The sequence below is a fragment of the Odocoileus virginianus genome, chromosome 3, assembly GCF_023699985.2.
Source record: "Odocoileus virginianus isolate 20LAN1187 ecotype Illinois chromosome 3, Ovbor_1.2, whole genome shotgun sequence".
In the NCBI taxonomy this organism is placed as follows: Eukaryota; Metazoa; Chordata; class Mammalia; order Artiodactyla; family Cervidae; genus Odocoileus; species Odocoileus virginianus.
This window is the reverse complement of record NC_069676.1, coordinates 17,454,261-17,470,673: the sequence shown is the minus strand read 5'-3', so window position 1 is coordinate 17,470,673 and position 16,413 is coordinate 17,454,261. Positions and strand designations below refer to the sequence as shown.

The window sequence follows — 16,413 nt, the reverse complement described above, 5'->3', positions numbered from 1 at the left end:
ACCCCCACCCCTGCTCCTTGCTGCAGGCTGGTGCCCATGCAGGCCCTGCCCTGGCCAGAGACCCCTTGGGAGGGCTTGCCGTGCACCACCACCAGGCCAGAGACTGTAGAAAGAGACATTTAATACTTTTTAAAAAAAACATCAGGATTACATTTGGATCTGCCCCAGGCTATGACATCTGTGCCTCCTCCAGATGCTGGTTAACCAGAGGGCCTCAGGGACGATAAGGGGGGGCCTGGTGTCCTCGGGGGCTTTATCAGTCACCAGAGGAAAGGAATGTGAGCCAGGTCCGGGGTCCGCTGCTGGCCTGGGCAGCTGCCTACCTTGCTGTGGAGATGCCTGAGCCACTGTCCAGAGAGGGTGTGGTGGCTGGCTTGGGACAGGGAGTTGCCCGGGACTCCCCAGGGGCCCCAGCAGCCAGGGCTCAGGAACATTCACTTGTCAAAGCCTTTGTGCTTGACCTTCCACATAGTGGAGGCTGGGCTCCCATGGTCCCGTGTGTGTCTGTATATTTATGTGTATGTGTTTGCTGGTCATGGCAGCTCGTGCCAGAGAGAGATGCTCCCTGTGCTTGGCTGGAGATGGGGCGGTGGGCCAGGGTGTGGGATTCAGTGCCCTGCAGGAGAGAGATGGCCTGTCCTTGGGGGCCAGCCTCTGAGACCCCCAGGCTCGTCTCTTCCTGAGCCCCCAGCCAGAGGGAAGGGGTGAGGGCCTTCCAGTGAGGTGGCATCTGTAGGCATTCATGGGCCCAGGGGACCCTGGAGGGGGGTATTTAAAAGCAGGGTGGTGAGTCTCAGCTAGGGGGTCTTGCCTAGACCACCCCATCGCACCAACGTTCAGTCCCATCCTTTTTAGGGTAAGTCTCCAGGCTGCGAGGGATGGAGGTGGGAGAGGACATGTGTACATGTGTGTAAATGTTGGATGGAAACAGGAGATGATGTGAGTGTGCATGTATGTGTGTGGATGGAGGTGGGAAAGAATGTGTGTTTCAATCTGTGTGTGTGAGAAAGAGGTGGGGGGAGAGGAGGAGGTCCACCTGGAGTCACCCGTCCCTGGAGAGTGGTAGGAGTTAGTGTTTCTAAGAGCACCTTAGTGTGAGCCTCCTGGGGCGAGCAGGTGGGCTGGGGGCAGAGTCTAGAGCAGCAGGATGGGGAACACTGCCCAGCCCCAAGACGGCCACGCGGAGTGGGGAAGGGAGCCCCTTGGCGGTGAGTGCTAGTGTAAACGGGGACCTGCTGCCCCTGGACCGGCAGGAAGCGGGCCGCCCCGCCAGCCACGAGCACTGCCCTGGCCGTGTGGAATGCAGAGATCCGGACGGAGGGGTGGTCACTGGGGCAGCGGCACCAGCACCTCCACGTAGCTGAGGGGGAAGAAGCCTGACTGGCCATCCAGCATGCCCTCGTACCAGTTCTCATCGATCTGGTTGGTCAGCGTGATGATGTCGCCCTCGTGGAAGCCCAGCTCCCCGTCGTTCTCAGGCTCGAAGTCGTACAGGGCCTTGCAGCTCGGCTGGTCCAGGGGCGCTGAGGGTGGGGGATGGTCTAGGCTACCACATGCCCCAGGCGGTACACAGGGTGATGCTGCCTCCCCTCCTGCCCACCATGGCTCCCACAGCTGCCCAGAGGAGTAGGCGATGAGGGGAGGAAGACTCTGGGAGGAGCTGGTGATGCCTAGTGGCATCAGGGTGTCAGTGAACAGAAGCGCATGGCGCTTGGGGCGCCACTTGGAGCAGTGAGGGCCAGCTCCACTTCTACCGGAGGAGGGGAGGGGAGGCGGGGGAGAAGAACCCTAAACCCCAGGTGGGACACTCACGCATGCTCCTGCTGGGGGTCCGGATGGGCTTGTCAGAAGATCGGAAAGATGATGAAGCTGCTTGCAAACAAAGCACAAGGTGGGCTGAAGATGCTGGGGTGGGGCCTGGCGCCCATCCCGGGGTTGGGGGGGTGCTTTCTCACAGGGGACTGGCCCTGTGGCTGGGGGCTACCCCAGAAGGGGCCCAGGGCAGAGCGGAAGCCTCTTCCCCCTCACCTGTGGTCTTGGGGGCCGCGGCACAGGGGAAGCCGCCATTGGGCTGCTCGGGCTCTCCGAGGTCCAGGAGCTCCCGCGGCTTGGGCTTATATTCCCGTTTGGGGCGTGAGGAGGCGTCCCGCATCCTGGAGGGGAGGGAGTGCGTGTCGAGGTCATCTGCCACCCTAGCACTCAGGGTGCATGTGGGGGGCTGTGTGAGGGGATACCATGCATGGGAACACTGGTGGGGGTGCCCTGGTGTGCCTCCAAGGCTGCCTACAGGCTGGGTCCCACTGAACCCAGAAGCCTCCTTGGTGATGGCTGCCCAGGTGCTGCCACCCCACAGACACCCTCCCTGCATCAGGGAACCACCCCCACTAGAATTTCCCTTTTCAAGGTCCTGGGCGCCTTCTGACTGTGAGATGGCCTTCGGGGCTGAGCACCCAGGGAGACAGGGAAGGAGAATGGCCTTCCAGGGACAGTCAAGCAAACTCCATCCCCCAGATATCCCAAACCTTTCCTCTGGGACCAGTGGGAGTGTGATGAGGTCTTGCTGTCTCCTGGGACCCCCACCCCATGCAGCCTGGGGGTTCTCTCTAAAGAGGTAACCCCCCCCTTGCTGCTGCTCACAGCGGGGTGGGGTTTCCCAGGGGCAGGTCATCCCCCCAGGCCCTAAAGGGCCAGCCCAGGTGGCCCCAGCCCCAGGCCATTGGGCCTCGTAGCTGGCAGAGTGGGCCGCTGGTCACAGGGAGAAGTCAGGGGCCAGACTCACCTTCGCTTGAGCTTGTCGGCCAACTCATCTAGGATCTGCACGGCCTGCCGGTGGTAGTCCAGCTGGGCGTCCACCAGGGCAGAGAGCTGGCTCACCTGCTCGATCTGCAAGGGACCAGCCAGGGCTGCAGTACAGCCCTCCTTCTGACCCCCATCTCCAGCTGCCTCCTGCAGGGAGCCTTCACAGATTGTTCTGGACATGGGGCCATCCCTGCCTGTCTGCCAGACCCTTGAGCTGCAGCTGGAGGAGGGGAGAGGCCTGAGGAGACCCCAAAGCCTCAGGTGGCCAGTCGCCCCTTTGGGTCCTCTTGTACCCACTTTCTTTCCTTCACATCCTGAACAGGCACTAAGCCTGCCACTGGCCCTGGGACACTGGCATCACCGCTGGGCTCATTTTCGGGGCTCCCCCAGGGTCCTTGAGGAGGGGTGCACAGCCCACGTACGCACATCAGTCTCCAGGAGGTGGTGCATACTGGTCTCTGCCACCTCCTTGGACTCCTCGAACTTCTCCATGGCCTGGCGCAGCTCCTCGTCGGGGATCTTGCCCTGCCGCTTCTTCTTGTAGTCGAAGTCCAGGCGGCGGCCCTCCAGCTTCTTCAGGTGGTGCTGCGGGCCAGGACGGGGGTCAGGTCTCATGCCTGGGGGCTCAGGGAGGGCCTCCCCACAGCACCTCCTGCTAGGAATCTGGCCCAGGCGGGGCTGGGCGGGGGCATACCTGGATCTCCTTCAGGTCCTTGTCGCACAGGTTCTGCAGAGGGTCGATGAAGTTCTGCTTGACCTCAATGTCCAGGGAGTCCTTCACCTCAGCCAGGCGCTTCATGGACTCTCCGGCATCCAGCAGAGCGTCACCTGGGGAAGAGTGTGGGGTGGGGGAGGGAGCTGTCACTGGAGGCCTTGGCCTGCGCGGCGAAGACACACGTCACCCCCACAGCCAAGAACCTTGATGCCAGAACTGAGAACAAGGGACTCTGGAGTTTGACCCAGAGCCACAGGGGCTGGTATGACAGCTGTTCATGAGCCACCCTCCCAGCCCTTTGGAGGCACCCAGGTCTGGACTGGGTCAGCTGTTGGGGGATGCAGCTTTCCCGTGGCCATGACGCTGTAGACAGTGCTCATGGGAGACAAAGAGAGCTTCCAAAGAACCCTCGACTGCTCTCTTCCACGGAGCCAGCCAGCCCTGGAGAAGCTCCAGAGACTGCCCCGTGTCCTCAGGCCCCCTCCACCTAGCGCCTCCCACTCCATCCAGGCCCCCCCACCTTGGCCTCACCGAAGTTGGACTCGCCGCCCAGCTCCTTCCCATGGCGGATCATGCACTCGCCCAGCAGGCCCTCCGACTGTGGGTAGCCAGGGTTCTTCACCTGCCCTCGGATCTTGGACACCGTGTTGAGCATCGTCAGCTTAGCCCGAGAGGCTAGGAGAGGATGGGCCAGTTGGGCATGGGTGTGGTCTTGAGGAACTGCCGGGCCTGTGCTTGGCCAGCACCACCAGCTGCCCATCTCTGCCCATTCATTTCTGCAGTGCTCCCCCAGCCCAGGGAACCAGAACCTCCCAGACTTCCCCTCTTCTGCTCTCATCCTCTCCTGGGAGCCTCTCCAGTGGGCAGGAGTGGGGTGGGGCGGGGGGGAGAGAGGGATGTGCTCCTCGAGACCCCCAGAGAAGTGTGGTAGACAGGTCTAGGTGTGGGGATACAGGCATGCTTGCACCCCCAGCAGCTCCAGTCCGTCCCTGGCACAGGCCTCAGGTGGAGGCGACGGCTGCTGCTGCCTGTCCAGCACCCATTCACCTTTCACCACAGAACCCAGCAGTCCCTGCGTCCCTCTTGGTCCCGAGATCCCACTGCGTGCTCCAGAGGCAGGTACACAGCTGGGGCCTGCCAGCCAATTCACACTAGTCCAGCTAGTTGACAGAGAAAAACATGCTCTTTTCTGCTGGGACCACTAGTTGTAAGGGTAATTTAAGGCTAGGATCATGAGAAATAGGAGCTGACAGATAAAGCAGTAGGAAACTCGAGACCCTGAGGACATCCTTTGAATGCCTGGATCCAGCCATGCCTGAAACCACCCACCCCTGGGTGTTTCAGTTCTTTGTGCCCATGCCTTTCTTCTTCATGCTCCAGTAACCAGAGGACTCCTGACTGCCAGAGACCTGAGGAGTTGGGGTGCAGACCACCTGCAGCTGATAGGTGCCCCTACCTGGGTTGGGCTGCAGGTACTCAATGGTTCTGGCCAACACTTCTGTCACAGCCTTGCTGGTGACATCCACCTTCTGTAAAGAGAGTCCATGTGTGGAGTTTCAAAACCATCAGGGTGCCTGAGGCCAAACCAGGAGCCCCTGGACGGCCCTCAAGCTCCTCCCAGTTCCCTGCCTGCCTCAGCATCCACACGGGAACCCCCTGCTGCTTTGGGGTCTCTCCCTCCTTGCTGGTGGTTGTGCTGTGTCCCCACCGCTACCTGCCCAGAGCTGGGGGAGGCCTGCAACCCACCTAGACCCTCCCCATAAGCCTTGCCAACCCCAGAGTGCTCAGGGCCAGGCTCTGTGGGGGTTGGTAACACTGCCAGGCATCAGACAGGTGTGTTCTCCCATTACCTTCTCCATCTCTTTGAAGTCATCGTCAAGCTTGGTCCCTTCTGCCCCTCCGACCTTCTCACTGACCAGCTGGGGGACAAAAGGAGTGAAAAAGAGTATGAGCTAAGCAGGAGGAAAGCGAGGGCTCAGAACGGCCATGATGGCTTCCCAGGGATGCTGGACATGGCGGCCAATGACAGGGGGAGGGATCTAAAAGAGGTCCTTGCTCCAATCCCCCACACTCCCGCAAACCCAGGGCCTGGAGCTTGTCCTGGGGGGGACCCTCCCTGGTCACACCCACGTGGTCAGGCTGTGCTGGTGGCTCCACAGTCTGAGAGTGTCCCCCACCCCCGCAGGGTTGTGCAGACTGTCTGGGTCCCCCTTACAGGCTGTGTGCCCATGCCTGGATGGTGGTGTTGTGGTTCAGCTCCAGGTGAGGTGCCAAGGTTCACAGAACTGTGACCTCCCTCTCCCACTGAACTGCCACTCAGGGAAGGAATAATGCAGACCACTGCTCTCCATCTCCCCTGCCCCCACCCACCCCCCACCCTGGGGCCAGTAATGACAGGTCCCGAGGCTGAACGATGAGCACCAAGTGGGAGGGAAGACCTGTCCTGCATGGGCCAACTGTCACAGGGCCTGAAGTCACTTCTGGTATGGGCACACACCATGTACGCAATTTCCTAATGGCTGGCAGCAGTCTGCCCACCCCTTCGAACAGCTCAAGGGGCTCCTGAAAGCAGGAACCAGTACTGTTCAATGGCTGGCCCACTGCCTTTGGCCTGTGTGGTCTCAGGCTATTGACTTCACTGGGCCTCAGTTCTTGCCTCTGTAAAATGGGGTGAAGGTGTGCACTCAAGGGGCTACTGTGTGCAAGCGTGTGCTTGGGGGGACTTTATGATGCCCACACTGCCCACCCCGATGCCCCATTATTTCCCCTGAGCATCCTGTCCCTCCATGAGGAGGTAGAGCTGCAGAGCAGGCCTAGCCTGTAGGCCTTTATCCCTGCCCTTTATCCCCCAGGGCCTGGGGGCGTTGCTCGGGTAGCCACACCCCCCAGCCAGTCAGGGCTCTCATGGCAGCTGCACCCTGGAGTCCAGGACGCATGGGGCACAGGCAGGAGGCAGGCCTGGCTCAGGACCTCCTCAGACAGGCGGAGGCTGTGCGCCCAATTCTGACTTTATAAGGGAAGCCCTGTGTCTTTCCTATAGGTGTTTCTCGGGCGTCCCACTTTGTTTCATGGGACAGTTTCACTTCTTTTGATGATGGCAAAACAGGACGTTCTCAAATTCAGTGGTTGCCAGAGGGAAATGAGTGAGATGTCTGACGTGGGATGAGACACTTCTGGTGAACCAGGAGGGCCGCTGAAGCACCAGGGCTCAAAACCACATCTTCCGGGCCAAGGGCCTGCTAGGTGCAGGGGGCCGGGGCGCCTGCGGGGACCACGTCCTTCCTCTGAGGGGAGAGCGCACGGGTAGACCCCATGGCCTCTTCCAGGCCCCCTGGGAGTGTCACCTCTGTGAGCCCCCTACAGTTACCACATGGGCCCTCCTTGTTCTGGGGGCCCCGCTGGGAACATCTGGGTCCCCACCATCTCTCTGCGCACGCTCACCCCCCAAGTGAGCACTAAGCTCCAGTCCCTTGGGCTGACTGGCCTCAAGTCCCTTCTCTCCAAGGTTCACAGTCTGGAACTGATACAAATGGATGAGAGGATGACAAAAGACCAGAGGGAAGAGAAGAAACGGGCTAGCCACAGACCAACCACAGCGAGAGCATCAGGGAAGGGAGGGGCGCTGAGGGCAGAGTCCCTGAGGAGGCGCAGACAGCACTCCAGAGAAGCGCCAGGGGGCCCCCAGGAGACCTGCAGGCAGCGGTGATGTCCGGTGAGGCTGAGGGCAGGGAGTGCCATCTGGGTGGGAGGCAGGACTCTGATGCTCAGTCCTGCTCAGGGACCCTGCACACACTCTCTGAGATGCAACAAGGGCAGCAGCACCACTATGGAGGTAACACTTTCACCCGCAGCGTCGGCATCCCACACTCCCCACAACCTGACGATGTCCCCAGCCTGTGGGAGAGGGGCCCAGGAGGTAATGGGCTGTGCCTACTCTCTCCTCTCTGTCTGCATCCACTGAGCCCCCCACCCCACCCGTCGTCTCAGGGTGCAGCTGAGCAGGTGGGTGACTGCTACCCACTCTCCTGCAGGGCCGTGATGGCAGTGGTGTGGAAACCATGGCCGCCTGGGCCTCCGCAGCCGGGTGGGAGCCTGAGTGACTGGCAGTGGGCCCACACGGGCTGCCACCATGACACCCACGCTGGTGCCTCCCAGGGGAACCATGGGGCCAGGCCTGGCAGCAGCCTTTGAAGATGAACTTGCTGCTGCCTGTCGGACAGGCCTCTCGGATTTCAGCCTGAATTCATTTCTGCCCTGGGAGGCGCTCAGGGACTGTGTGCTCCATGAAGGTCCAGGACAGGGTCTTTTCTGTTAGAACAGGGAGGAGGCTGGGCAGCTGCCTGGTAAAAAGGTTCATGAGTGGTTCTGAGACCAGCCAACAGGTGTGACTGCCGATGGAGGGCTGCTCTGTGGCCCTATGAGCACAGGCCTTGAGTCTGTCTGGCCCCTGTGACAACAGCTTATGGGGGCACTGCTGGCCTCTGCACACCCACCCAGGCACGCACACCTCTGACCCCACAGGGGCTCCCTCTGTGGCTGGTTCCTCCAGTGCTACCTCTCTGGGGAAACTGAACAAGCCAAACCCCACCACGTGTTTGGTCTGACCTGTTTTGTTGATGTTGTTCAGTTGCTCAGTCGTGTCTGACTCTTTGTTACCCCATGGACTATAGCCCTCCCACATGGGATTCTCCAGGGAAGACTACTACAGTGGGTTGCTATTTCTTTCTTCCAGGGATCTTCCCAACCCCGGATGGAACCCACATCTCCTGCACTGGCAGGAGGATTCTTTACCGTCTGAGCCACCAGGGAAGCCCAACCTGTGTTATGGCTCCAATATCCTCTGGGAAGAGCGTGCCCTGCCCTCAATTCAGGCTGCAGGTGCCTCCAGGGCTGGTTGGGGGCCGCAACTGTAGTGTGAGCTGAGGGCACCGGAGCTGTGGCAAGGTCACTGCCACTGGGGGGGGTGGGGGGAAGGATCCCCAAACTGTTCGTTTCCCTGAGAGCTGACCCACTCGGGCTGTTCTGCCAGGACGGCCCAGGCTCAGCTGGCATGTGGACTTGAATGGTGGGATTTAGATGACACGCTCATGAGTGGCTGCAACAGGCAAAGGGTGGCCCAGTCCAGGCTCCCACGTCGAGGAGCAGCAGAGCCGTGTGGTCTGAGGACACCAGTCCCGGGCACCTGGGGAGGGAGTGAGCCTGGAAGAGAGGTGGACCCCTGCTGCTGAGCACCTGCAGGACCTCCAGCCACGAGAGTGGCCCCGTGGGCACTGATACTAAAGACCAATCGGAGGAGGGGGCTGTTCTCTCAGAAGACAAGTGCACTTCAGCATTCTAGGCCTTTGGCCACATTTGGAGAGGAGCTAGGAATCTGACATGTGGGAGAGAAACAGAGAATGCACATTGGACAAATACACAAACACAGGATGCCATGTGCCAAGAGCCGACAGAGCAATTGCTCCAGGAGCTTAGTGGAGAACAAGAAGGCAGGAGAACCTTCAGCCCCGGAAAGGGGGCTTGGGGATGGATGGCTGCCCTTCAGCGGGCAGCAGAAGCTCAGATCCTGACGAGTGGGACACGCCAAGGGGAGGCCTTGTAACTGAATCATCTTGGCAGGGAATCCTGATCAATACAACATGGAAAATAAACGGCTGATCTATCTACAGGCTTGGTGACCTGGGTAGCCGATCCACTTTGATGAATTAAGAGTTTAAAAAAAGCAGCAGGAGGAGGCTGGCCCAGAGGAGTGGGAGGCGGGGAGAGAAGCAGGGCTGCTCAGGGCCTGCGGTCCAGGATGGATGCTCTGCGCTTCCTGCTTGGCATTTTCATGCCTTGCAAGCCAATGCACCGGCCTGGGGGGCCACCACCTCTCGAGTTAACAGTGGAGGTCCCTGTCCTATCCCAGCCCCCCTCCTGCCCTCCACTCAGCTAGCTTCTCCCTGCCTGCCAGTGACTGCTGGAGAAGCCCCCACTTCTCTGTCCCTCCTCACAGGGAGAGCCAAGCCCAGCGCCAGGCTAGGGGCCAGGGGCAGCCACTCTTGGGCCCTGGCCGGAGAGTTGGAACAAAAGGCATGGGACAGGCGATGAGGGTGAAAGGGCCTTGGGATCCAGCCCCCCCCCCCCCCCCCATCCCCTGGGTCTGGGCCGAGGAATGCCCCATAGCTGGGTCACCAGGACCCAAGACTTGGGCATAAGCACTCCTGGCTCCAGTCTGCGACCACCACAGGGAGGAGCCCACCACCCTGGCAGAGACTGTGCTGGCTCTGAGGAACGCCCCTCTGGTGAGGGAGATAAAGGCAGGGGAGGTTGGGTGAGTCGCAGCGCCCAGTGTGGTCTAGGCTGGAGCTCACAGCACAGGGTATCCCACACCCGGAGATGGCCAGCGCAATAATCCTTGGCGGGGCTGAGCAATGCCTGAACGGGGAGGCCAGCATGGGGACGGGACGGGAGGAACATGTGGATGTGGACATGATCGCCTCCACATCCCTTCTGACTGCGTTCCCCTCCCTGCCGGCCTCCTAACATCTTGGAGCCGCTCGCCAAACACCTCAGAACAGCCCCTTCTAGTTTCCTTTACAGCCTCTGTCTCGTGACTTGGACAGCCCATGAGGCGGACAAAGCCAGGCTGGCCTGCTGCCCAGTCGACACACAAAGCCACTGGCCTTCTTGAGTCTTCTCTCTGCTTGGGCCCTGGGCCCCTGACTAGGGGGTGCTGGCAGGGACTCAGAGGGTAAGCTCAGGTAACCAATGCCTTTCTTACGGAGGTGAGCTGAGGGTGCTTCTGAGGAGGTGATGTACCATGCAACACTGCCCCAAAGCCTCCTGTCGGTCCCTGCCTGCAAACCTCCAGTGGCTCTGGGTCAGGATGATCTCCAGAGCCTGGGCCCCCATGAGTTGCTTGAGTATGAAATGCCTGCCAACAGGCGTGGTGCTTGGATTCTAGGCAGCCTGGCTCCCATGTGGCTCTGAGAGTAGAGGCCACGAGGTGTAGGGCTGGGCCGCCGCCCCAAAGGGCAAAGGAGGGATGCCACTGAAGTGAGGACCACAGAAACACCATTCACACCCACACGAGGCTTCACGTGGGAGGGTCGTGATCAACACCTCAGCCCAGGAGACAGGCAGCAGAAGCCGGAGTGCCCTGGCAGCAGGAGCGCCTCCTCTGTCCAGGGCCTCAAGTGCATACTTGTGAGCTGACAGAGCAGAAGTCACACCCCTCTGTGAAGCCCCACAGAGGGAGGTGTCCTGTTAAGTCACAACTTCCTTCAGCAGACCAGGAATTAAGGTCATGCCTCTGGGCATGCACTTCCTCTCCCACTAGGGATCAAAGCTAAACAGTTTGTGATGGTAGCTCTGTGAACAGGAGCAGAGAAAACCCTCCAATGAGTATCATGACCACTGGATCTGGCCCCAAGGGGCAGACACGGACCCCCAGACATGGTTCCACACAGCGTATCGGGGTGTATGTGGAGCTTGAGCTTTTCTCTCAGTAGAGAGGGTGGCACCTCGGGCAAGAGGCTGGCACATGCAGGCTCAGGAGCAGCACCCTTGGGGTCCCCAAGACTGCAGAGACAAGCCTGCTGCAGGGTCCCCCAGGAGGCGGTGGGCTGTTGCTGTGCAGATGAGCCTGGTCTGGGGGCCTTGGTCAGACCTGGCCACCCGCAGTCTGAAGCCCCCTGGCTTCTCTGCCCTGTGGTGCTCCCTCTGGCCTCTCTACACAGACTCTCCTCTCAGGACTGGCTTGGTGGGTAGGGAGCTGAATGCCATGTGAGTCCCAGCGGCCACTCCCCTGCCTGGCACATGCTGCTGAGATGAGCGGGGAGACCGTTACATGAGAAAAACCCCCTCAAAGTCATGTCTGACTTAATCCAGAGTCTGATCTTGACGTGGCAGGGCACCGGGAGCAAAGCAGGAACCAGTGGTTGGAAAGAATGAACCGGAGGTGGCAGCAGTGGTGGGAGGGGACAGTTGCTCAGGGACTGTCCAGGCTGTGATGAGCTGGAGGACAAGGTCCCAAGACAGAACAGAGTGCAGTCCGACCTCTGCTGTTGCAGGCTTTGGGGGGCCCAACACCCACAGCCCTCCCACCTCTGTCAAGGCACACATCCAGAGCTGCTCCTCCACTCTCAGGCTGACGACGAAGTCCCTAGACCCCCCACAGTGGTCACACTGCTGTCCCCACAGGGCCTCAAACTGGCTTTACATGCCCTGGATCCGTCACAAGACCCCTGTGGACCCCGGAAGCCTCTCCTCCCACCTGACTCAGGCCTGCTCTGCCCTGGCTCAGCCTCTCCTCACTCCTTCTAGGGACTCAGCCTCACAGGCACCCCCACCTCGGCCTTGCCAGGCTTCCTGCCCATGGCAGCTCCCAAGGCTGGGAGGATGCAGGTGGTCGTGACCCCAACCGGCTGGCAGGCTTTCCCCTCACAGGCCATTGGCCTGAAGCCACAGGCCCGAGTGTACTCTGGGTTCTCTGCAGAGGGGTAGGGGCCTGGGGTCAGGGCTCCACAGCATCTAGTCCCGCCTCCTCTGGGGACCACTCCCCACCCCCACCTCCCCACCCCGCTGAGCACTGGTCAGTGCTCAGTGACAGTGATGGCTGGTCCTGGGATTGCTGTTAAGGCACCAAGTTCCTCCATTAGAAAGCAGAAGCACTGGACAAGAACCGTTCCCGCTCCCACTTGTGATTAACCAGCTCCCAGTGCATTCGGCGGAGTCAGGGAGGAAGCAGCCCCCTTGGGCGCTGGGACAGCTGTGGGGCGGCTCCCAGGTGAAGCACTTCTGGCTTGTTTTGGGGTGGGGGGAAGGAAGGACTGCTGGAGGGGAGGTGGGCCACATTAGGTGTGCATCTTCTAATGTGTCCACAAAACACAGCAGAGACGCCTAGTTCCTGGGACCTGTGATCTTGCTGGCCCTTCGGTCAACCTTGAGGACCCCAGAGGAAGGGGTGGAGCCACGGAGACCTCCAGCACTCACTGGCCCAGTTGCAGTCACCGGGGAGTCATCTCCACCTCAAATTAATAAATGGAAAGACAATCCAGGAGGTGATGTACCTTGCCCAGGGCCAGGCAGTGCAGTGTGTACGCACGTGTGCATGTTAGAGACGAAGCCAGACAGCAGGGGTGACTGGGTCCCCTTGCTCTGGAGGCTGCCCTGTGTCTCCCTGATGTTGCTTCCTCACTTCAGAGACTGGCTGGGATGTCAGGGTGCCGGGGACACAAGATCCGGCTACAATCCCCACCCCCCAACCTGGCTGGGGAAGCATCCTGGTGAGTATCAGGCCACATCCTCGCCCCTGGGAGCAGGCGATCAAGAGGACCACAGCTGTTCCTGGACACTGATGGGAAACACACTAGGGATGGCCAACCAGGATGACACCCGACTCATGCTGAGTGCACTGGTCTGGAGGCAGAAGGCCTGTGTTGGGGGACCCGGCGGCTCTGCCCGAGCCTCCTGGAACTCCAGTCTCTCACACTGCACCCACCACTCCAGGGTGGCCTCAGCCCACAACCCCAGGGACATTACAGAGCTCTCTATGAATACCAAAGGCATATTGGACCGTGAGCTGTTCATGGAGGGGGACACCAGTCACACACAGACCCGACCAGGGCCTGATGCCACCTACATGGGGAGGATCAGATGGGCCTGCCCCCACCATCACTGAGCAACCCTGCCCCAAATGCCATTGGGGGAGGTGAAGGGCCAAAGTCACACGGCCCGGCTGAGATATCTGGGGAGCAGAGCGGGGTAGGGGCTCAGGATTCTGTCTCCTTGGGAGAAGGGGAGAGGTGGGCCTGACCCAAGTTGGCACCCCAGGCTGTGCTGAGGGTTTTTACCCCACAACTGCTTGCAATCGAGGCTCATCTCAGGAATGAATTCCACCTGGAACTCTTGCCAGTGCTGAAAAGCCCAGGTGTAAACTGGCCTCGTGCATTTTTATTTCTCATCTCAGGGATGAGGCAGGAGGGCTGCGTGTCACACAAGCGGGAAAATCAATTTCAGATGAAAACTTATAAAAAGAAACACCCAACCCACAAACAAATGAGGTCATAAATCCCCCGAGTCCTGCTGGCGAGGCCACACCCGCCCTGCACTGCTGCCCCTGAGCCAGGGTGCGCTGTGGGGGAGCTGCCGCCTGCAGACCCACCAGTGGGTGTCCAGGCACACAGCAAACTTCTGTCCAGCATGTTTGAGTAAACAAGGTGTTCTGCAAACTCATCTTTTTGTCAATGGCAGAGCTGACGCAGGAGCAACCCTTCAGGAAAGAGACAGGAAACAGGGCTTGGAAATCCTGTGAGGCACATGCACAGCTGCTCGGCCTCTAAAGGCACTGGAGCGAACCCTGCATTCAATGTCATCGCCACAGCCGACCACAAAAGAGGCTGTGGATACCAGAGCACATGTCTTGAGGTGGGGTCATGTGCACCCCAATGACGACAGGCTAAGGTGATGAAAGCCCAGAGCCCTTGCCTCCTGGAATGCTGTCTCCCCTTCTCTAGCCACTTCCATTCTGAAAGGCCTAACAAATGTAAAGCCACCTCTTCCAGGAAGCCCTCCTGATTCTCCATCACCCATCTCCAAAGGACCCAGGTAGGAGGAACCTGACCACTGGCTACCCTCTCCCATTACCAGTCCTGGCACCTCCTCTCTGAAGACCAACCCCACAGTGGACCAGGCTCTGTTCCAAAAAGTTATGCACTGACCCCACGTCAGAGTCTCTGCTATGCTGTTCCTTCTGTTCCAAACCTTCCCACAGCTGGCTCCTGTCCATCGGGTCCCCCTTAGAGTTCCCTCCTCAGAGTGGCTGTCCCTGACCCACCCATCACTCTCATTCTCTCAAGCACCCTGGGCTCTGAGAGCGCGACCCTGGCACTTCTGTACTGTCCATGCTCGGAACCGTGTGCAAGACTAGAAGTGCCTCCTTGATACTTCGTGCCCATGGGAGGAAGGAAGGACCTCACAAGGGTCTGCCCTCATGGTGCCACTCCACACGGCTAAGCACTGGGGGCTGAGGACCCAGGAGCTGCCGGATGACAGCATCCCTAACCCCCGTACCCACCACTGTCCTTTGTGTTGCTTATGGGAAGTTCAAGTTCAGCTGAACTCTGCCTAGGGAGGCTGCCTGTCTACATCCCCACTCTCTACTCGAGGTCTGCCCACAGCCAGCCCTCTCACCAGGGAGGGCTCACCAGGGAGCAAAGGGAAAGTGTGCAAAAGAAAAAAGTCTGAGCAAGATGGGCCCAAGCTGGGGACTCCTTGGTGACTCAGTGGTAAAGAATCCACCTGCCAATGCCAGAGAAATGGGGTCGATCCCTGATCCAGGAAGATCCCACACGCCACAGAGCAACTAAACGTGTGTACCACAACTACCAAGCCTGTGCTCTAAAGCCTGGGAGCCGCGACTACTGAGCCCGAGCACTGGAGAGCCTGTGTTTTGCAAGAGGCCACCGCAATAAGAAGCCCGCACAGCACAACTAGAGCGCAACCCCGCTCACCCCAACCAGAGAAAGCCTGTGCAGCAACAAGACTCAGCACAGCCAAAAATAAAACAAAAGGCTGGGCCCAGGCTGACTTGTATCTAGGGTACTCTGGTCCCGAAGTGGGGTGGTCTCCTATCAACAGAAGCCCCCGTGAAAGGGCTGCACCTGCAGTTTGGGAGGACAGGACTGAGAGGCAAACAGACTTGAAGGCCAAAGGGAAACAGCCCCCAAACTGGTCAGACTGCAGCCAGAGAGGCCACATACCCGGGTTCGTGGATCATCGAAGGTAGGCTCGAGGGGAGGACAGAAGCTCTTAGTGGGTGCTGAGGCACGCACCCTTATCTGGCACACTAGCTGGGCGGTGACAGCAGGTGACTCAGGGCCACTGAGACCAGTTTCTTCAGGTGTGGCTACCAGAAGCAACTGGGTGGGTCACAATCCTAGGACAGCACACGGCAAGCCAGGGGAGGTGACCCGTCCCCTTCCGGGCCACGAGTCAGATGCCAGCACCCTATCACCCTGCATGGCCACTTCTCCTTCTGTCCCCCACCCTATTTGTCCAGAGGTACCTTCCCTTCTGACCTGCAAAGTCAGTCCTGGAAATCTGAAGCAGGAAGGAAGGAATCTCGGCACAAGATGAGGAGACCAAGAGGGGCTGCCAGGGCCAGGTGGGCCTCAGATCCTGCTGCTCCTGTTCCCTGACCGCCATCCCCTGTGGTGGCAGCACCGGGGGAGGGAGCTCCCCCTTCTCAGGAGGCACAGCAGGACTGGCCCACACACTCCCTGACATTACTGTCTGTGCCCCAGTGGTGGGTGGACACCCCACCCTGGGCCACAAAGGAGGGCAGTTCTCAGGGCCCATCTCCTCTGTCACCTTGATTCCAGCCAACAGCACCCGGGATAGCCTCCTCTCCCCACCTACATGTGCCCTGTCCCCAGATGCTAACTTCCCACCAGCTGCCTGCTGTTGACAGGGCCCAGCAGGCGATGGGAGATCAGTATTTGCTGAGATAACAGACCCCCGCCCTCAGGACCTCTGGGGAAAACACCACCAACCAGGTGCATCAGCAACAAGTCAGAACAAGGGTGTGCCCTCGAGCTCTGGGGCGGGGCTGAGACACAGGCAGCAGCAGGGGTGTGAATCGCAGACAGCCTTGGGTCTTAAAAATGTCAACTCCTCTGAGCCTCAGTTTCCTTGAATGTAAAATGGGGCGCTGATGATGACGTGCTGTGGGGTCTGGCTAGGAACATGCTTCAAGAACCACGAGCTGCTCTGCAAAGATGAGTCTGCTGTTCCCCACATGATGCAAAGCCCAGGGGAAGAACAAGGCCAAGAGGGTAGGGAGCTGGAGGCGGGTGCCCGCACAGGCGCGGTTCAGAGGCAGGACACACAGAGCTACTGGACGACTGGGATGTGAAGAT

The 16,413-nt window shown here is 59.8% G+C and overlaps 1 protein-coding gene across 2 annotated transcripts in view; it reads right to left on the bottom strand.

The window, feature by feature from the left end:
- SH3GL1 (SH3 domain containing GRB2 like 1, endophilin A2) overlaps positions 1-16,413 on the bottom strand; it is a 31,678-nt gene that overhangs the window by 3,876 nt on the left and 11,389 nt on the right. The window contains exons 2-10 of one of the 2 annotated variants that reach the window (XM_070464951.1): positions 5,365-5,433; positions 4,971-5,043; positions 4,046-4,189; positions 3,494-3,627; positions 3,226-3,384; positions 2,780-2,883; positions 2,029-2,153; positions 1,813-1,869; positions 1,406-1,523 (exon numbers count right to left, since the gene is read on the bottom strand). In XM_070464951.1, coding sequence (XP_070321052.1) covers positions 1,406-1,523; positions 1,813-1,869; positions 2,029-2,153; positions 2,780-2,883; positions 3,226-3,384; positions 3,494-3,627; positions 4,046-4,189; positions 4,971-5,043; positions 5,365-5,433 — 983 coding nt within the window. Of the gene's footprint in view, positions 1-101; positions 1,524-1,812; positions 1,870-2,028; positions 2,154-2,779; positions 2,884-3,225; positions 3,385-3,493; positions 3,628-4,045; positions 4,190-4,970; positions 5,044-5,364; positions 5,434-16,413 lie in introns of those variants that run through there. The other variant, XM_020895299.2, reaches the window with a different exon arrangement.